General features: G+C 44.0%; 1 protein-coding gene across 17 annotated transcripts in view; it reads left to right on the top strand.

The window, feature by feature from the left end:
- The window catches only part of PTPRK (protein tyrosine phosphatase receptor type K), a 381227-nt gene that overhangs the window by 119920 nt on the left and 238725 nt on the right, over positions 1 to 22582 (top strand). For all 17 annotated transcript variants that reach the window (XM_073676054.1, XM_073676048.1, XM_073676055.1 and 14 more), the window contains exon 3: positions 7577 to 7848. In XM_073676054.1, coding sequence (XP_073532155.1) covers positions 7577 to 7848 — 272 coding nt within the window. The remainder of the gene's footprint in view (positions 1 to 7576; positions 7849 to 22582) is intronic.

The raw sequence follows: 22582 nt of genomic DNA, 5'->3' as shown, positions 1-22582 counted from the left end.
TCAGAAATCTGCGTAGACTGTCAAATGCAGCTACAGATAACCTAGATGTGTTTAACATATGAGGAGCGCTTTCTGGTTCACGACCTCTACCAGAGTCAGAATGCCAACACACCTTGAAAGCTGCTATTAGTGACTCAGTTCTTTGTTTGTTTCTTGTGGTCAATGGGAGAGAATATTGGTGACCCACTAAAATGTCATGTTTCCTTTTGTTGTCATGCACCTATGTCTCAGTATTTTATTGACCTATGCATTATCATTGACTTGTAGTAGAGATTCTTAGGTATGCCAGTGCTAAGTACCGCATATGCTCGAGTATAAGCCGACCCAAATACAAGCTGAGGCACCTAATTTTATCACAAAAAAACTGGGAAAACGTATTGACTCGAGTATAAGCCGAGGGAGGGAAATGCAGCAGCTACTGGTAAATTCCCCAATCCTGGTATGCATGGCCCCCTCATCCCCTATCCTGGTATGCATGGTCCCCCCATCACTACACATATGAAAGAAATAAACATTTCTACTCACCTTCCTCCCCTCTGCTCCAGCGCTGCGTCCTGTTCTGTCCACGCCGAGACTGAGGAGTGAGTATTCATTTTCTTTAATAGCGCGCAGTATCAGCAGCGGCCGTAGCTCCTGCAGCGGCTCAATGATGCTGTGTGTCCACTACTAAGGAGAATGAATATTCACTCTTCTCCACGACCATGGGAGTTGAGAAGAGTGAATATTCATAATCTCTAATAGCGGGCACAGAGGATCGCTGAGCCGCTGCAGGAAGCAGGTGGCTGCCACTGATGCTGCTCGCGATGATAAAGAAAATTAATATTCACTCCTCTCCACTCCCATGAACATAGACAAGAGTGAATATTCATTTTATTTAGCAGCGGGCACACGTGATAGCTGCAGCAGCCGGCTACTGCCTGTGCCCCGCTCTTCTGCTGCCGCAAACCACCCCACCGTCTACAGCTGGAATGTAAGTATATACTTGAGTATAAGCTGAGGGGGGCTTTTTCAGTATAAAAAAAAAAAATGTGCTGAAAAAGTCTGCTTATACATGAGTATATACTGTAATTAAAAAGAAAAATCGACTGTTTCTAAGTGACTAAACTGGAAAACTCATGCTGGCCTCATTTTTAAGAACTATAACATTGCACTCATAGACTTTTATGGGGCGCTGCTGTACCCCACTATACTCTACCTAAATAGTTAGCTGGACTGTCTACATGTGACATAGCCAAATATAACATAGTCTGAGCATTGGCTTTATGCAACATGGTCTAAGCCTGGCTTAAAGAAGCACTCCTCCCATCAAAGTTTTTTTCCTCTTAATATATTCCAATCATCCTATTGTAGAACACTGTGTACTTACAATTGCTCGTTTTGCCTTTCTACCCAGTTAATTCTTCTCTGGTCTCTGCCCTATGTAGAAACAGGAAGTCTCTTGTCCCTGCACTTATCATTCCTCTCTTCAACCCCTGACCCAGCTGCTCCTCTCCTCCCTCATGCAAGGGACTTGTGCAGTGACTTATGTCTCATACAGGGAAAATTGACCTCCTGTTTCTACATGGAGCTTATAAGGATTCAGCTAGTCAGTTTTTAATCATGTGATGTCACATACCTGGAATGGAAAGGAGCAGAATTAACTGGGCAGAAAGGTAAAATGAGCAATTGTAAGTATACAGTTATATAATATGATTACGAGGATAAAAAGTTTGATGGAAGTGCTTCTTTAAAGATTAGCTGTTTACTAATTTATTTTCATGAATAGTGCACATGAAAATAAGTAACTTTAAAAAATCTGCTTCTCCTGGACTGATCTTTCACTTTGTAAACTTTCTATTCAGTTAAGACAGATTTTCACATTACTGACAGTGTAACTGTGGTTTCAGGTGAATTTGTAGCAGAATGTGTAGGGTTTTTACTTGGCTCCTCCACCCGTCCCCTTTCTATAGAACTTTGAGCACCCACTGTCTTCTCCTATCTCAGTAATAGGAAGGCCTGTGTCCACTGACTACAGATTTTACCTATGAATTGAGAATACATGATCAGGCCAGGAGTGATTTCTCTGATAAGATATATTACAAAGTTGCTTATTTTTTCATGCGTACTATTAATTTATGTAAAGTAATTAAATCGATGGTTAGTCTTTAAATTCTCTGAGGCGGACCGTATTTCATACAAAATTGGCCCCATCTTGGCAAACCAATCTGCCAATTGTAAAATCATCATTGAATTATTCTCTGTTTATAACCGAGAAGGTATTTCCTTATGTGAATACATTTTATTTATCCAAAAATGAACTGCTCTGTGAAAAGTCATATCATATGCTTATATCTGCACTTTGTACTTCATTTCTCTTTTCCAGCATAGGTGTAGAAAAATTGTATTGATGGCTCTAACTAGTCAGTCCTATAATTAACACCAATGGTGCTTGGTGGATCCCAATGGTTAAAGTCTGATCCATCAGTCTGTGCTATTTTTTATTTTTTTTTATTAAATACAACTTCTATTTGACTTTTGTGTTGATGATTCCAATTATTCTACTTTTTTTTTTAAATTCATTCACTATTGACGATAAATAAAATAAATCTATTTTTTTCATCCTGTTTGCACATCTGCAACAAAGCTTCTGGCAGATTTCACCTAAGAAGTACAAGCCAAAATAATTAAACCGCACGCTGCGCTCTTCTGGTAAAATGCCTCTACCAATGGTCAGTCAGTGGGATTTGCAACTGCAAAAGAAATTATTAACGCAGACGTGAACAAAGCCTAAATAAAATGGGGGAAAAAATTATCAAAATAGAACTGATAAAGTTGACACCATAGCAGCCGTTTGATTCCCATAGAAATAAGTGTAATTTGATTACCTATCCACTTTAATCTTATTAATTTTTCTTATTATTCATTCTGCTGGCAATGTAAAAGTAAGCTCTCTTTTGTATCATGACCAACTCGGCCACCTGGCTCATCTCTAGAGGACATCCATGAGTTTGGGGCTTCCTTGGTTATATAAAAATGAGATTGTCCATGGGTTGTCTTTAGGATTGTAGTTTATACATGATTTCTTCTGTATGATTTCTGGCAAGCAAAAGGTAAAATGTATTTGCTTTTAGGAAGTGATGTTTGCATTGAGCAGAGTGTCATATGCTTGTTTGTTTCCTTTGTATCTGTTTTTTATCTTGTGGTAGAACACCTATTCAAGACAGAATGACAAAACTTGCATTCAGAAACCTTGACAAATACAATTTTCATCCTCCATTTCGCCTGAAGACATAGGTTATCCAGCAGCAGCGCTGTCTGACTGATTCACCACATTCACAAACACTTGTCTAGAAAACGGAAACAAGAATTAGGTTCTTCAAGGGCAAAGTATTGTTGGGTCACAAGGGGAAAATACAACTAGCTTTTCTGTGCTTAGGTTTTCAACCTGATACTGTTTTACTGTCCGTAAAGAAGTTGTGGTATTGTCACTTAAGGCTGTGTGCCCACTATGCGTTTTTTAAGCGTTTCCGCAGCAGCAATTCCGCTGCAGAAACGCTTAAAAAAAAAAAAAATGCTTGGTAGAAGGTCTGCCATGTTCCCCAATGATAATCCGTATGGGCTGTGTACATGCTGTGGAAATTTCCGCTGCGGATTATCATTGCGGAAAAATCCGCAGCACTACTAATTATTTTGCGGAATCACAGCGTTTTAGCCGCCATTGACTTGCATTGGAACGCATGTCATCCGCATCACTGCATCTGCAGATGTGGATACCATGCGTTTCAATGTGTGGATGGTACCCGGGTTTGGAGAAGAGGAGGCTCTCCTCCGGACCCGGGTACCATAGTACCTGTAAAAAAAAGAATAAAATAAAAAAATATACATTATACTTGCCTTCTGATGGCCCCTGGTGTCCTTAGCGATGCGTCCTGGCTTGCCGGCAGCTTGTGATGGTCTAAAAAGGACCTGCCATGATGTCGACGGATTGGATAAGGACACCGGGGGCCATCAGAAGGTAAGTATAATATTTTATTTTTTACTATTCTCTGGGGTCACACTATATAAATCCATGCCGGTTGCATGGATTTATATAGTGTTACCAAGTTGTCAAGCACTTTCCAAGTGATGCTAAAATCGCTTGGAAAGCGCTTGTCAACCCGCATGTGGAAATGCATGTGAAGAATGCTTCACATCCGCATGTCCCTGGCAGGAAAAAAGCATGTACAATCCGCATGTACAATCCGCATGTACAATCCGCATGTACAATCCGCATGTACAATCCGCATGTACAATCCGCATGTACAATCCGCATGTACAATCCGCATGTACAATCCGCATGCGTTTTTTCTGCCAGGGAGATGCAGAAACACTCAGGAAAAATCTGGAGCATTTCTGCATCGTGGGCACATAGCCTAAAGGGAATCTGTCACCACCTCATCTACCCCACCTGAGAGCAGCATAATTTAGGGGCTGAGACCCTGATTCCAACGATCTATCTCATACTGGGCTGATTGCTGCAGTTTTTATAAGATCACTGCTCTGTCTGCTGCAGATCCAGCAGTTATCGGAATGCTGAGCTCTGTATAACCCCTCCTTCACCACTGATTGGCAGCTTTCTACCTATGCACAATCAGTGGTGAAGGAGGGGTTATACAGAGCTCATAAATATTGAGGACCATCTTCTCTTTTCTGTGCTCTATGTAGAAACAGGCTCTCTTCCCTGCATGAATCATCCCCCCCTTTTACTCCTGACCCAGCTGTTCCGCTTCTCCCCCTGCCAGGGACTTTTACAGTGATGACTTATGGAGGGAAAAGAGACCTCCTGTTTCTACATAGAGTTTAGAAGGATTCAGCTAGTCAGTTTTTAATCACACGATGTCATAGACCTAATGGAAAAGAGGAGAATTAACTGTGTTGAAGGGCAAAAATGAGCAATTGTAAGTACACAGAGCTATATAATATGATAACTGCATTATATTAAGAGGATAACAATTTTGATGGGAGTTCTTTTAAAAAAAATCTGTTTCATAATAAGTTTACTAATATTTTTCTTTGGAAAACTTTACATTTTTAATAATCTTAACAATTCATAGAATAATGCCTTAAAGGCATACACAAAACAAGACTGACAGCATTGCAACCTAGTGCAGGGTCTGTGGAAGTAGTGCATGGCACTACTTAGAATCACAGCCATGGGCCATCCCATGCTAGCCAAAGCAAATGATGATTTGCTCATTGTGTGCTGCCTAATGGAGAAACCTTTGTTTTGTTGGGATGGAAGGGTCTTTTCATATCGCTGTCAATATATTCAACAAGTGTAGCTTACTAAAGGGGAGAATACCATTATTTCGTCCCCTAGCCCGTATTGAACTGAACATTCTGTAGTTTTGCTTCAGAGGGTTTCCCTTGCATAAAAATAAGCTTCAATATCAGTCATAGGCACAACCAGAAAAAATTCCAGAGGACAAGCAGATGATATACATTTGTACTTATATATAGTCTTAATGGTCCAAATCATCCACATAATAAAAAGATGTATATCTGCTGACTAAATTGGATAGACCAATTGGAAACAAACAACAACCAATATATAAATCCATCAAAGAGGTCAATTGTGTTCAATTAAAAAGACCTTTATTATGACAAATGGGGTACATGGTGGCAAAGAGAGCACACACATAGTGATACCTTATTACAATTAGAAAGTATTAAATATTGTTGTATGTATATAAAATGTAGAAAGGACACCAGAGCTAGATGGCAGTAACTCAACTGTAATTATAGATTCTATGTAAATGCCAATAGTACGTCCAAGCTAATGCAGTCGCAAGATATCAAGCCGTGATAATAACAAATTATAGCCAAGTATAGGCGTAACCAAGGTCATAACTGTCAGTATATGCACCTATCAAGAGGTAGATTCTGTTTAAACTAATTCAAAAAGGCATCTATAGTTGTTGGTAAGTTACACTGCATGCTCGCCATATACATATATGTATCATTGTATAGTGTTCTGATGGTTCGTACCTGATTTGTAAGACATACACATGTTGTAATAGCTCTGGGCTCAATGGTTCTACTGCTGGTGTGGCGCTCACCCCGATGCGCGTTTCGGTGCGTCCTTTATCAGGGGGTACAACCAGAGTATAGAACGGTATCTGATGAGCAATAGAGTAATGTGTGGTTTACTGTAGCATCATGTCTCCCTTTAACCAGCAGCTAAAAAAGGGGCCAAGAGTAGAAATCACACCGATCAAATACTGCATTTGTGGGAGAGTTGAGCAAAAAGATTTGCATGATGCTGGTCCAGGAACCACCTCAGTAGGGCATGGCTACCAGAACAGATCCCTGTGATCCTACTTCTATCGGTCGACACCACCGGCACCTGTTATAGTTAAAAGGTCCAGTGTGATGTCATGCGTTTGTTTTTCCACAGTGTTAAAAAAAAAAAAAAAAAAAGAGCTGGGGATGCCAGCAGGTCACAGAAGGTACGCAAGACTCTGGCTCTGGTCTGTCCGCAAGGAAGAGAGATCCAGCTCCATGGGCATAAAAATCTTTATTGGTACATGATAAAATTTCAAAAAGCAGCCACATTGGCTTAGAACAGTTAAAAAAATTGACGCGTTTCTGGTGCGTCAAGGACCTTTAGTCATGGTCATGACTAAAGGGGATTGACACACCAGAAATGCTTCGCTGTTTTTTTTTATCTAAGCCATTATGGATGTTTGGAATTTTAATATGTACCAATAAAGAAGATTTGTATGTCCATAGAGGTGGATCTCTCTTTCTTGCTTCTAGTGTTTGGTGTTTTTGGCCGTAACACTATCCCTTCTCCGGACAGCACTGGATTCAGGCATTACTTGTGAGCTTGACATTGTTTCTTCTGGTCTGTCAGCCTTGGACTCCTGAAGTGGTCACTTTACCAGGATTCTGTGACTTGTTTTGCTCAACTCGAATTTGTGGCCTACCCTAAGGATGAGACTTAATAATATAGTCCTGGAAAAAATGTGTGCTTATGGAAAGTAATAAGTTTTTTACATTTTATACTTAACATTTATTTAGGACAGATCAGGATTATCCTTACATTTCGAAATTCACGTGTTTGATATTAAAAAGATGTTAAGTGTTTTTTTGGGCGCTGTGAGTAAAAAGTTTGTTTATGGCATTGTAAATATGAAATAATGCATGTAAAGTTTTATGTAGAAGATGAAACGTTCTCCCGTGCAGCCATACATCATTATCTTTAGATATTTCCATCTACTTTCTCTGCCTTGTCTAAGTTCAGTGTAAAGGAAGCGTTCCGCAAATGTTTTCGCTGTTTTTCTAGCTTATTCTTTCACAGAGGTCATTCAATTCCAGTGGGTTGCCAACTTGCTTTGTCAGATTCTGGCAGTGTTACCACAACTCTGCTCTCTATATAGCTATAAAATCTTCAGCAAATGTGCAGATTTTTGTAAGAATTCTGCTGCTTACAATACTTTTACACATGTTCAGCATCGTTTTGTGTGATAGATGTGTCCTCGAGACTGAATGAAAATTCACCGTGCCAGAAAAAGCGAAGTTTTTGACATTGATATTTGTTTCACTTTCTTTTAAGGCTCCTACATGATTGTGGACTCCTCCAAACATGACCCTGGAGAGAAGGCTCGTCTTCAGCTTCCTAACATGAAGGAAAACGACACTCACTGCATTGATTTTAACTACCTTCTCTTCACCCAAAAACGAGATAATCCAGGGACGTTGAACATTTTTGTGCGGGTGAACAAAGGACCTCTTGCTAACCCTATCTGGAATGTAACTGGCGCAACGGGAAAGGACTGGCTGAGGGCTGAGCTGGCGGTTAGCACCTTTTGGCCAAATGAATACCAGGTAAAGCCTTGCTAATCTGATCATGATCACACTATTGGGAGTAAAACCCATTATTTCTAATACCACGATTATCTTTCCATTCTCGGATTAATCAGGCTTTGTAAAGGGATTGTTCTTCTTTTAATGATCCTACAAAACAGATTTATTCTGCCTTGTTTCTGGGCGAATGTGAAATTTATAGAAACAAATGATGATTTGGTATTGGCTGTAAAATAATTCTCCTGTGAAGAAACCGCTTTGTGTGCTTAATCCGTGCTAAGAGCATGGGGCCTTTATCTAAAGGGATGTATTATGTGTAGGGGGTGATAATTTTCAAGTAAAGGGCTAATAGTCCTTGACATTTCGCGTAGCTATACTTTCTAGAAAAATACATACAGAAAAAAAAAAGCTTTAAATTCACTAGACAGCTGTAGTGTGCATCATCAACTGGGAACAAGAGGTTTATGGCATTTTCTTTGTGTGTAGGGCTCAATGATGGAGCAGCCAGGTGTCATTATAACGTCTATCAAAGGTTATAAAACCCTTGCACATTGCACAACACATGCAGGCCTGATTCATCAGTTGCCATTTGAGTCACTTTTCATTTTTTGTCTTGGGGTATTCACTGACATTTTTTTGCCTCACATTCTTCAATATCCATAATTATTTACTTTTTGCCGTAAACTAGTTTTTGCAACTTTTTAGCACCTTTGGTCTCAAGTCCTTCAAAAACTCCCCAAAATACGCCAAATTGATAACTCCATCAGATATATGTATGTGCTTATGTGACACATGACCGCTGAGGCCGGGGATTGCTGTGGCTATATGCTGCATGTGTGACATGTAGCCATTCAGGCCGGTTATTTCTGCAGTGGTGTTATGTTATATGACATGCCTATTGCTAGGATTAATTGTTGTGTATTGTAATCTGAGATTATCCCAGATTTCTAGCTACATTTATTGTTATCTTGAACTATTAAGTGTGTTCTGCTTTTCCCTTTTTTAGAAGAGTGACATAGTCACCGGCTAGAAATGTTTTTCTCTGCTGTACAGAGCTGACATATGACATTTCACTTGTAAAGGGAGGAAAGCTTCCTACTGGGTTTGATTTTGTTAGAAAAGTGAATTTCCGGTAACTTATATTTGTCAACCATAAATGATTCTGAAATTCATTGCTGCGTTGGGTAGACAGCAGGATCAGCTTAGTGTTTCCAGCAGTGTTCTCCCGGCATAGCTCGGTACAAGGCTTTCCACTATTTGTCTTTATGAGCCCTGGATGAAGGGCGATGCGTCATACAGAAAGCTGCACGGGACAAAGCCCGGCACGGAATGTGATGCATATAAAGAGTGGCACATGGCTTTGGCTTACTGCTTCTATATTGCGTAGTTCAGATTCTCTCTCCACATTATTGCCAAAACATTTAATCTACATATACACTTAATTTTTTTTTCTTTCAAATGTTTTTGCAATATCTGACCACTAAAACTAACTTGTGACCCAGCACCTCTATATTTTTTTTTAATGCTCACACCAAAATTACTTGCAGTGTTCTCGCTACTTAAATGAGTTGTGTGGGCAGAATAAAACTTTTGCCCAGGGGGCTGAATGTGTATAAAGACCACAAACTCAGTTATTCTTGCCTGTGACACCTATCTGGATCCAGTGCAGGAACTGATGATGTCACCATTCCATCCACCGCTGGACCGGTGACCAGGGTTGTGGAGTCGGTATAAAATGGACCGATGCCGACTCCTAAAATATATAATAAATTGGGTACAGTAGTTCAATGCAGTTGGTGAGGAATATTTTTTTCATAAGAATTTGGGAAAGTTATGAAAGTCCTTTTCCTGATCTAAGGGTCTAGACTTTTAGCTGAGATGAATCTGTGCTACAGTAAATTTATCACTTGAACATGAGCCATGTATGAGGGAGTTGGAGTCGGAGGTTTGACTTACCGACTCCACAGCCCTACCGATGACATTCTGTTGCCTCATCCTTAAACTGCTGTTCAATTCACCTGACCACTGCAGCCAATCACATATTGCAGCGATCTGGTGGCTGGTCGACAGCAGCGTCACAGCTTCTTGTCTATTCGAAGACCACAGAGTGGTCTGCACTAGATTGAGGTGGGAGCAGTTAGGCGAGTATGACAGAGTTTATTATTTATTACATATCCGTACACTTGGTAAAGTGTTTTTTTATTTATTTTTTTTTCTTTTGCTTGGTCAACCCCTTTAACTTATTGCTATATTATGATGAATGGTATGAGCTGTAACATGGCATCCATGGATTCCTCTGAAGTCTTAGGCTAAGTGCACACGATGCGTATTTGAAGCGGAAATTTCCGCTTCATTTCCGCATGTCCTTTTTCCTGGAAAACGCATGCGGAATTTGACATGCGTTTTTCGCGCGTAATTCGCGCGTTTTGCACATGCGGAATTGCCTTGCGTTTTCTACTGCATTGTAGATGGCAATTCCGCATGCGTAAACGCACAAAGAATTGACATGCTGCGGAATTTTCCGCACAACAAAACGCTGCGGAAAATTCCGCATCGTGGGCATTACAATTGCGGAATGCCATAGGGGACCATGGCAGAAGGCTAACATGCGTAATTCATGCGTTTACGCTGCGGAATTTTCCGCACAAAATACGCATGAAATACGCATCGTGTGCACATAGCCTAAATATGCCTCTACACTGTATGCATCCATTTAAAACTGGAGAAAGATTTGACATGCTCCATTGACTTATGTATTATGTAGGGTTTTTTCTTTTATTTATTTTAGACAACTAGAATAAGTGCTTTTTGAATGGTCACTTTCCACTGACCATATTACGATAGTGGACAGATTCTAAATGATACACATTTTTATTATTTCCTTCACACTTCCGATCCAGTAATAAATGTGTCAACCCTATGGCTGTCTTCCAAACAAAGTGCTCAGTATGAATAGCACGGGCACATTTTAGTACCAGCAGAAGCTCTAATGAATTCCTTAAGTAGTTTGGAAAACAATTGTTAAGCACAGTCTTCCTCGCATTAAAACCAATGCCAGGAGCTGCTGCTTTCTGGCGTATTGTTATTTGCTTCCATGATGGGCACAGAAGGGGATGAGATTGCCAATGTGCTTTTGGCTGTAAGTCCAAACATTAAAAATCACACAGGAAGAATTAGGTGTTGGCAAGTGGCTTTCCCTCTTTGTTTCCTGCTGTCAGATGGCCATTTTCTTCAGCTTCTTTGCTTCTAGTGTATTATGAATAACCAAGTATGAGACACATTCAGCAGTTAATATTAAATTCTTAAGATGAACATTTGGGTGCCCCATCTTACGGTTTCTTTGCAGTCTTGATACATAACTGCAAATAAGACTAGGTTTACAATTGCATCGGAGCACGTTTTACCGAGGAGGGGGGGCAGTAAGAGTGTAGTGATATTTTTTCAGTTAAATAGACCGCTACTGAACAGAACCACATTATGGTTAATAGAGCTTGGAGCACAAAATGACTGTTCAAACCAAGCAGAAGCGCTCGGAGCACCTTTGGTGTGGCCGAGCATTTCAGTGCATCTTCCCACATAGTTGAAAAACAAGTATCTCCTTGCTCCTTTAAAGCCAAGGGTGGTCAATCAAGGAAGAGGAGAATGGAAAGAGGTAAAGAAACAAGTAGGTGGAAGGTGCATTAACCTGTTTGGCCACACCAAGAGTGCACCTATCCCTTTGCTTGGTTTGAACAGTTATTTTATGCTCAAAGACTCCACTTAATGGTTTCCATAGATTAACCTTATTTTGGGGACAGAACACATTACGGTAGGCGCTTGTGCTCCTGTTTATACTTGGAGTTTGCTGGTTACTCTGCATTGTTTCATGCCTGGCAAGTGTCAGTGGAAATTGGACTGTCTCATTCACCTCCATAAATGGAACACAATGTTCTGAATTGTCAGGGTTAAAGTGCATTATCTGCAGATGGACGTGTCTGCTTAATTTTGATTTTTCCCAGATCAAGTACTTAACTAGCTAGATGGTTGTGAATCTTTATTGCAGTAATGTCAAAAAGTGTCTGCAAATAATTTTTTAAGCCTGCATATGGTGTGGTTTACATATAAAAATGTTATCATGTTATAAAATATATTACTTAGTCTCTACATTACAATAAAGAGGAACATATTCTGTGTGGGGCAGTTCACAAGCACAAAATGCAGCAGAATATTGTTTTCATTTTTGGCTCATTATTTGCTCTTTAATGTATTAAGCACTATTCAAAATGTATACTAATCAGAATCCATCCATTTTTAACAGATCCGCAAAAATTGACCTGGTTGTCTAAATGGGTAAAAATGGAGACGTTCATTCCATAAATTCCAATAACACAACGTTTGACAGCAAAACGTATAGTAAGGCTACGTTTGCAATGTTTTGATACCCTCTTTGGGACATTAAATTGTATCTTGGTCAGCAAATGAGCATGCTTCTTGATACATGGGAAAACATTAAAGCTATTCGGCTAATAACTGTGTTCGTGATTTTTATTTCCAACATATTTTTGAAAATGTGCATGAAGGGACCAACCTGTTATGTTAAAGAGAATCTGCCACCAGTTTTTGCTATGTAATACTAGAGCGTCACAATTTTGTGTCTGAGACCCTGATTCCAGTGATGTTCTGCATACTGTCATTTGGATGCAATCGCTTTTTTTTTTCCAATAACCCCCCACGACAGCACCAAAGGAGGATGTCACCCCACCCTAATAGGGACAGGAAACACAAAGGGGTCAAATAGTCCACTCCCTTATTCTCCCTCCAGTGTTTTTCCTGCCCCTATTGGGATGAAGAGGTCATCCAGGGTGCTCTGTGCCGGCGGCAGAGACCCAGCATACCTTTTAAGCCGGGCAGCTGGGACCGAGCGGTGTTCTCCTCCTCCCCTTATGCTGCTCCCGTCTCCTCTGGGACTCGGGACCCCCATCCCCATAGAGTCCGCGCCTGCGGGTAAGGTCCGGTGGGTGTCGGGCTGGAGGCCTCCTCGAGCTCTCCAGCCCAGCTCCTCCCCCCTCTCAGGCGTTCTCCATAGCGGGAGAGACACGCGCCGGATCCCAGAAGTGACGCGGACCGCTGGATAAACGTCACTTCCGGTCTGCGTTCCACCCAGAAAGTGACGGGGGACGCCGAAACAGGGTCCCTTAGGTTACTTCCGGTCCGTTTAGGACAATCTGGCCTCTGAAGGGGATAATAATAAAAAAACCGCAGGTGATCGCAGGTGTTCCTGCTTCACCAATTGGACCAAGGGGTAGGAGCCTTCCCACCCTCCTCCCCAGGGAATGAGGGAAAGCGCTGTGTCCAGTCGCCTATATAAGAGCCCTGGACAGAAGACATCTAAGATAGGACCTAATCCGTTTTGTATATTTATACACTGGATGGTCAGTAATCTATCTTCTCCATGTCTGCGGAGCCCAGCGCGATTCCAGCTCCAGTAAGTCTGGCACTGGGGGTCCTTTCCTAGGTGCAGGTTAGAATTGATACATTAATTACCCTTCTCCCTCTTTTTTGGGGGGACAAGGATCCTGCACCAGGAAATAAGTCTAGCCGGAAGTGTGCTATATGCACAAAAAAAACTATCCTCTTCAAACAAGAAATATTTATGCTAGAAATGTACGGAGAAGATTATTAGGGAAGAGCAGCCATCCCTCATAGATGAAATCAAGGGTATAGTCCATCAGGAAGTTCAATCTTCATTGGCCTCCTTTTCCCGATCCACTTCTGACTCGCCTCCAAAAGCTAAGAGGAAGATTTCCCTGGAAGAAAGAAGAGACTCGGACTCCCAGGACGAAATATCCCTTCCAGAAGACCTCATAGAGGAAGGTGAACTCTGCCCAGCAGAGGAAGGTCCGGAAAATAAGAAATATTATTTATCGGTCGACCATGACAGCACCACGAGAGAGGGAATCCGCCCACCAAGGACAGGAAACCTACAGGCTTAAAAGGGGGCGGCCCTCCCTCTCGCCTCAGTTTGGTTTCCTGTCCTTGATGGAGGAAGCCGGTCGCAGGCGTAAAACATGAATGGCGACGGCTGTGATCCTGCGCCCCTGTCTGGGGACGGCAGCTCCAGCGTTGGCCGATGCTCGTGCGCCCCTATATGGGAGAGGCACAGCATCCTGAGGCACTGGGGGTTCTTTTTTTTTTTTTTTTGGTTGCAGTCGCCCCTGTCTGGGGTGGCATCCCCTTTTTTCTGCCTCAGCCAGGTGCGCCTCCCGTGGGAGTGTAGGCCCTGGCTGAGCCCCAAAAGTGCGGTGGGGTCTGCATTCCAAGTGGGGGTGACAGCCCACCATCACCCTCCGTAAGTATGGGGAGGGGGGGCGAGGGCCAAGGTGGTTGTGTCCCCTCGCCCTGCCCTGGGTGAACGCAGCGCGGTACAAAGCGAAAGCGCGGCTTACCTGTGGAAGCGCTGACAGCGTGCGTCCTCGCGCGGCGCATACTTCCGGGTTTCGGTAAGTCGCGGCCCGATGACGTCACCGCGACTCGGCGATCATGTGCAAAAAAAAAAAGTGTGCTGAGGCGCTGCTAGAGGGGAGGAGCCAGTACCTATTTAACCTATCAGGTAACATGGCTCAGTGCTTCCCAAACCTTCATTCTTTCATTATGGAGTCTGAAGGTGTCCAGTTGCAGCAGCAGCAGGTTGAGCAGCCACCATCTTCATCTCAGCAGCTGTCTGGGGAGCCCCAAAAAACACATCGCGCACGTGGTCCTGGTAGCCGGTCCTCAGGAAAATGGAGCTCGGGGTCTAGGTCTGGTCACCATACCTCTGTTAGAACGGACGAATCTGCAGCCTCTAGGGAAGGTCCCCTGGCTGAGAAGGGTACTTCCTCCAATCCGGTACCAGCTGTTTTTTCTTCCTGAGCCGCCTGGGTAAGTGATCTTCGAGTAAGTTCACTTAGTAATATGGTATTCCTTCTCCCCTTCCATATTTTATCAGGGGAAGAAATGTACCGCCAAGGCAAAGCATATACAGTGTGCGCTATGCAAGTCTCTTCTTCCTGACGGATACCCTAAAAAGCTATGTCAGTTGTGCATAAACCAGACACTGGCAGAAGAGGGTCCTGCTTTAGCTTCTGGTTTAAAAACCTTAGTTAAAACAGAGATTCACAAGGTCCTCTCCAAGAGAGTTAAAGAGAAAATGAACTCTGACTGTGAGATCCCCTTAGTCTTGGATGACCCCCTATCCTCTCCCTATGAGTCGGATTCAGATAGTGCAGACTTTTCCTCTGCTTCCTCCTCTGATAGTGGTGTGGGACAAAATTGCTTCCCCCTTGGTGAATTGGACAGATTGATTAAAATGGTTCGGTCCATCATGGGCATCACAGAGGCCAGGCAGGAGAAGTCAGTCCAGGATGTTATGTTCGGGGGGCTGGGTCAAAGGAAGAGAAGGAGTTTTCCGTTGAACGAAAAAATCCAGGGCTTAATCCTTAGCGAATGGAAAAAAAATGGAAAGGAAGGGCGCTCTACCTCCATTCTTCAAAAGGAAGTACCCTTTTGAGGAATCTGCCTCTTCCTCCTGGGAAAAAGCCCCCAAAATTGATGTGGCCATTTCCAAAGCCTCTAAGAGTTCCTCCCTTCCGTTTGATGATATGGGAGCTCTTAAAGACCCCCCGGATAGAAAGGCTGATTCTTTCCTTAGAGGGACCTGGGAGACTTCGGCGGGAGCCCTAAAACCTGCGGTGGCAGCTACTTGTACCGCCAGGTCCCTAATGATCTGGCTGGACCAGCTGGAAGCCCATCTTAAAAACAATTCACCCAGGAAGGAAATCTTGGCGGACATGTCTCTTCTTCAGGGGGCGGCAGCCTTTCTGGCAGACGCATCAGCAGATTCCGTCAGATTAGCAGCTAGGTCGGCCGCCATGTCTAACTCGGCCCGGAGAGCTTTGTGGCTAAAATGTTGGCCGGGGGACATTCATGCGAGGACAAGACTCTGCGCTATCCCTTGTGAAGGGGGACATCTCTTTGGGTCGGTTCTGGATGAGCTACTGGATAGAGCAAGTGACACAAAAAAGGGCTTTCCTAACCTATCTGCCCCCACGTACAAACGTCCTTTTCAGAAAAGAAGGTTTCTACGTAATAAGCGCCAGAAGGGTCAGGATAAATGGGAAGACCGTAGACCGAAAGGTAAAGGGCTCCTGTTCGGATCCTCTTCCGCTAGCCAAGGCCCCCGAAAACCGAGCCAATGACTCGCGGCCCAGGTAGGGGGGAGGTTATTGGGCTTCTTACCTGCCTGGACAAATATCTCTTCTAATAATTGGATCCTTGGTCTGGTAGGTTCCGGCCTGAGACTCGACTTTCAGCGAGTCCCTCGTGGGACGTTCGTCCTGACCCCAAACCGGTCCTCAACACGGGAGCAGATGGCCCTACAAGTGGAGGTCCTGAATCTGGTCCATAAGGCCGTCTTAGTGGAGGTCCCGATAGCAGAGAAGGGACTGGGGTTCTACTCAACGTTGTTTTTGGTCACTAAACCTGACTGATCCTTTAGGTGTATTGTTAACCTTAAGGCCCTGAATAAATTTTTGTTAATTCCCACCTTTAAAATGGAGTCCATTAAGTCTACTATAAAACTATTGTTCTCAGGCTGTCACATGGTAGTATTGGATCTAAAGGACGCATATTACCATATACCTATACACAGAAGCTTCCAAAAATACCTTAGAGTGGCCTTGGTCATAGGGGATGAAATCAGACATTTCCAATTTGCGGCCTTGCCATTCGGTCTCGCTCTAGCCCCTAGAATATTTACGAAGGTGATAGCGGAGGTGATGGCTCATGTACGGGAACATAATGTGTTAATTATTCCTTACTTAGATGATTTTTTTGATCATTGGAAACTCGGCCTCTCAATGTCTCTCCCATCTTAAATTGGTCTCCTCTATTCTGGAAGGCCTGGGCTGGATCCTAAATCTGGAGAAATCCAGGGTAGTCCCTTCGAGAGTACAGCAGTTCCTATGTATCATGCTAGACTCAGACCTCCAGATGTGTTTCCTTCCAGAAGCCAAAAAACAGAAGGTCAAAAGGCTGGTGGAAGGAGCTCTTGCAAACCCGGTCATGTCCCTTAGGGCTGCAATGTCCTTACTTGGTACCCTGATATCTTGTCTGCCGGGGGTAATGTGGGCACAATACCACTCCAGAGTTTTACAGTGGGACGTCCTACAGAATGAGGTCTCGTTACATGGGCACTTGGAGAGACGGATGTTCCTATCTCCCCGGTCTATTGACTCTCTACAGTGGTGGGTGAATTTAGAAAACTTGTCTCGAGGAGTTCCCTGGGTGGTCAGAATATCTGAAATAATTACAACTGACGCAAGTCTACATGGATGGGGCCTCACTTGGGGGATATGATTGCCCAGGGGTTCTGGTCGGACGCTGAGAGAGCTCTTTCCTCTAATACTAGGGAACTACTGGCAGTTGATAGGGCTGTTAATCATTTCTTACCATTCCTTCACAATAAGAACATTAGGATCCTGTCCGATAATAATATAGCAGTAGCTTATATTAACCATCAGGGGGGTACTCGTGCTGGATCGCTAATGAGTGGCGGATCATCTCTTTCAGATCTCGGAACACCATCTCTTCTCTTTAACAGTCCTCCACATCAAAGGGAAAGAAAATTCAAAGGCAGACTTTTTAAGCCGTCATTTTTTAAGACAAGGCGAATGGGAACTAAAACAGGACATTTTTTCCCTATTAGTCCGGAAATGGGGTCTTCCGGTGGTGGATCTCTTCGCCACAAAACCGGAAGACAAAGGTTTTTTGCTCCCTAGATCCGAGAGAAAGGCCCCTGACAGTAGACGCTCTCCAAATCCCTTGGAACTTCAGTCTGGCCTATGCCTTCCCACCGTTAAACCTTCTGCCTATGGTACTATGAAAGATCAGAGAGGACAAGGCAAGGGTCCTCTTGATCGCCCCCTTTTGGCCCAAAAGACCCTGGTTCTCATGCCTGAGGAACTTGTCTATCTCGGACCCTTGGGTCCTGCCCGAAGTTCCGGATCTCCTCAGCCAGGGTACAGTGCTCCATCCGCGAGCTCCGGGCCTCCACTTGACGGCGTGGAATTTGAGAGGTCCCTGCTAGAACTGAGAGGTTTTTCCCAGAGTCTAGTATCTACTTTATTACGTAGTAGAAAGCCTGTCACTACCAAAATTTCTGCAAAAGTTTGGAACAAGTTTTTATCTTTTTCTAAATCTTCAGTGGATAAGGGAGCGCCAATTGGGAAGATTTTAGAGTTCCTACAAAGGGGCTTCGAGCTGGGGTTAGCAACGAGCACCTTGAAGGTCCAAGTGTCGGCACTAGGCGCCCTCTATAACTGTGTCCTCGCAGAAAACTATTGGATTTCCCGCTTTATAAAAGCAGTAGGTAGGTCCAGGCCTGTTACCAAAACTAATGTCGTTCCATGGGACCTAAACCTGGTTCTGAAAGCGTTAGCTGGGGCACCCTTTAAACCAATAGATTCTGTATCCCTGAGATCTATTACCCTCAAAACAGCTCTTCTTGTAGCCCTAACATCTGCTAGGAGGATTGGTGATATTCAGGCTCTGTCCTCTGGCCCTCCCTTCACCCAGGTTCTGGACGACAGAATAATTCTTAGAGCAGATCCAGCATACTTTCCTAAGGTAGCTTCCCGGTTTCATAGACTTCAGGAAGTAATATTACCCTCTTTTTGTCCGAACCCTAGTAATCAGATAGAAGCAGATTTCCATGCTTTAGATGTGAGAAGGTGTGTGGTTAGGTACCTTGCTGTCACTCAGCCCTTTAGGAGAGATAGTTCCCTGTTTATCTCCTATCAGGTGGTTAGGAAGGGGCTTAAGGTCTCTAGATCCACCATAGCTAGATGGATTAGGGAGGCCATTACGCTAGCCTATGTATCCAGCGGAGAAGAAGCACCGCGTGGCCTGAAAGCTCACTCTACCCGGGCGGTGGCAACCTCCTGGGCGGAGAGGTCTGGCGTCTCGATGGAGGATATATGTAAGGCAGCTACCTGGTCTTCTCCATCTACCTTCTATAAGCACTATAGACTAGATCTGGGTGCTTCGTCTGACCTCACATTTGGGAGAAGGGTGCTCCAAGCGGTGGTCCCTCCCTAGAATCTTCATCTCTGCAATTCTCTCATGGTGCTGTCATGGTCGACCGATAAAGAGATTAGTTACTTACCGGTAACGGGATTTCTCAGAGACCATGACAGCACCCTTATATTCCCTCCCTTCACCCCTTTTAGGGAGCACTTCTTATCTGTTTTCATTCTTTATTCTCACACATTGGTGTTGTAAGAAAATGTATATACTGTTTGTTTCATGATTATGTTGCTATGTCTACTAACCGGGCGGTCCTCTCAATGCTCTGTAATCCAAACTGAGGCGAGAGGGAGGGCCGCCCCCTTTTAAGCCTGTAGGTTTCCTGTCCTTGGTGGGCGGATTCCCTCTCTCGTGGTGCTGTCATGGTCTCCGAGAAATCCCGTTACCGGTAAGTAACTAATCTCTTTCTCAACGGAATTTATGGAAGACCTCCTCATAGCTTTAAGAAGAACGATGGAGGTGAAAAGAGAAGCCCACTAGATCAGTCCAGGAAGAGCTGTTCGGTGGTCTCCGTTCAAAGAAAAAGATGGTGTTCCCGATACATAAAAACATCCAGTACTTAATCCTGGACGAATGGGAAAATCCTGAAAGACTACTGAATACACCAGCAGAGTTGAAAGACAGGTTTCCGGTAGATGAAGAAACCTCAAAATGTTGGACCGAGATACGTAAGGTCGATATTCAAGTGGCAAGAGTCGCTAAAAAAACTATTACCAATCGAGGATTTGTCGCAACTGAAGGATCCTCTGGATCGCAAGATGGACAGCCTTCTCAGGAAATCCTGGGAGACATCAGCAGCCCTTCTGAACACTAATGTAGTCTCCACGTGTGTTGCACGATCCATGTCGAGATGGCTCATCCAACTTGAAGAGCATCTGGCTATAGGCACATCCAGAGAAGAGATACAAGCTTCCCTACCCTTGCTGCAGAAGGCCACTGATTTTCTGGCAGATGCTTCAGCGGAATCTGTGCGAGTAACTGCCAGAGCAGCAGCCCTATCGAACTCCACAAGGCGGGCACTATGGCTGAAATCGTGGAACGGTGATGTGGCCTCCAAAATAAAACTCTGTTCCATTCCCTTCAGGGGGGAATATATGTTTGGCCAGGCCCTTGGCGACCTCCTCGAGAAGGCGGCTGATAAAAAGAAGTCCTTGCCAGAACCCAGACACTACAAGAAGACCCCCTTTCGCCCCCCGCGGGAGCAGAATCCCCAGTACAAGGGGAAAGGGAAGTCTGGTCGGTGGAGCTACCCCAAAGGAGGGAAAGATAGGAATATTTTTTTCCCAAAAGGACAGCGACAACAGAAGCGGTGACGCCAGAGCAGTAGGGGGACGAATCATGAAATACCTTCCCCAATGGCAAAAGATCTGTTCCAGTCAATGGGTCTTGAAGGTAATTCAAGAAGTGGTGAAGATCGAATTCTCCTCATATCCTCCAAGAAAAGTAAGGATAACTAGTCTAACCTCCCCGAGATTAAAAACCGCACTGATGTCTGGCCTAAGAGACCTACTATCCTTGGGGGCTATTTCACTAGTCCCAAAATCAGAAAGACACACAGGCCACTATTCACGCCTGTTTATGATAAGAAAATCAAACGGCACTTACAGAATAATAATAAATCTGAAACCTTTAAACCAATACATCATCTACCGAAGGTTCAAAATGGAGTCCATCAGATCAGCAGTTCCCTTGATAGGACAAGGATATGTGATGGCAACCATCGACTTGGAGGACACATACGATCACATCCCTATACATCCAACATACCGGAAATTTCTAAGGTTTGCGGTGGTTCAAGAGGATCAAACGTTACATTTTCAATTCAACGTATTGCCATTCGGGATATCCTCAGCGCCAAGAATATTTACCAAAATTATGTCAGAGGTAGTGGCTTTTATCAGAAAGGAGAAAATCTGCATCATTCCCTACCTCGACGACTTCTTACTAGTAGGTCCCTCGGTGGCATCACTCCGGGAAGATCTGCAAAGAACAATCCAGATCCTGACCACTCTAGGGTGGCTGATAAATCATCAAAAGTCAGACCTGGTCCCTGCCACAGAAAAAAACGTTCCTGGGTGTTCTACTAGACTCTGCCAGACAAACCTCCTTCCTACCAAAGGACAGACAGATACTTTTGAGATCCAAGATATCGAATCTGAAGACCCTGAACAGGGTGTCCCTAAGATTTGCCATGTCAGCCCTTGGCTCCATGAAAGCCTGCATTCAATCCGTAGCTTGGGCTCAGGCTCACACCAGGGTATTACAATCCCATATTCTAGCACAGTGGGACGGATCCCCAGACTCCCTAAACAGGAAGATCGTGATCCCTCATTATGTGAAGACATCCCTGTCATGGTGACTCAGCCCAAGAAACCTAAGAACAGGGGTTCCATGGTCTGTTTCCTCTGATAACAGTCACGCTAGACTCCGGCAAGACGGGATGGGGAGCAGTCGTCGCTCAAACCCCTTTCCAAGGGGTCTGGACAGAAGAGACCACCAGGAGATCCTTCAACTTCCGCGAGTTAAAGGCAGTGGAGGAGGCACTCAAAATATCGGCTCTAATCATTACGGGCAAACACGTAAAAGTTTATTCAGACAACATGACTATCGTAGCTCACCTGTCCCATCAAGGGAATACAAGTTCCAAGAATCTAAAAAGTATCTCTGCAAGAATATTCTTCTGGGCAGAAGGACATCTTCGTTCCTTATCAGGTCTGCAAATAAAAGGCTCAGACAACATCCAGGTCGATTTTCTGAGCAGAAGGAAAATCCATCCGGGGGAATGGGAGCTGGACTTAGACATTTTCCACATAATGACCAGACAATGGGGTTGTCCGGAGGTGAACCTCTTTGCAAGATGCCAGAACACCAAGGCAGAAAAATACTTTTCCCTAGATCCAGACGGCGTATGCCTGGGGATAGATGCATTCGCTCACCTGTGGCGTTTCCATCTAGCTTAAGCTTTTCCCCCAATTCCATTGCTACCCAGGACCTTACAGAAGGTAAGGACCGAGGAGGTCAAGATAATCTTGATGGTCCCACTTTGGCCCAAAAGGAGCTGGTTCTGTGCACTAAACAGTCTAAGCATAGAAGGACACCTCATTCTGCCAGCAGTCAAAAACCTTCTCCATCAGGGTCCAATACGCCATCCTGATCCAAAGAACCTCCATCTAGCGGCCTGGCTTCTGAGTTCACAATCCTGAAAGCCAAGGGACTCTCAGACCGAGTAATTCATACCCTACAAAGAAGTAGGAAACAAATCACAAACTCCATATACAGCAAGATATGGAAGACCTTCCTAACATGGTATAAACCGAAAATACCAGATCTTTGGCATCCTGACTTGACCCAGATCTTGGATTTTCTACAAGCGGGGCTGGAGAAGGGCCTTAGACCCAGTACCCTCAATGTACAGATCGCGGCGCTGAGTACCTATTCTGACCAGAGCCTAGCCGAACACCGATGGGTAAAAAGGTTCATGACAGCAGCTACTCATCTGCGTCCCAGAATAATCAACCACTTTCCCTCCTGGGATCTTACTATCGTCCTTAAAGGTCTGACACTACTGCCGTTTGAACCTTTAGCCTCAATAGAGCTGGATAAATTAGCCTGGAAAACTTTTTTAGTAGCTATTACCACTGCCAGGAGAGTGGGA

The sequence above is a fragment of the Phyllobates terribilis genome, unplaced genomic scaffold (assembly GCF_046119375.1).
Source record: "Phyllobates terribilis strain yellow unplaced genomic scaffold, ASM4611937v1 Scaffold_3__8_contigs__length_932513732, whole genome shotgun sequence".
In the NCBI taxonomy this organism is placed as follows: Eukaryota; Metazoa; Chordata; class Amphibia; order Anura; family Dendrobatidae; genus Phyllobates; species Phyllobates terribilis.
Note: the sequence above shows the minus strand (reverse complement) of the source record. Positions and strands in the feature narration are given on the sequence as shown.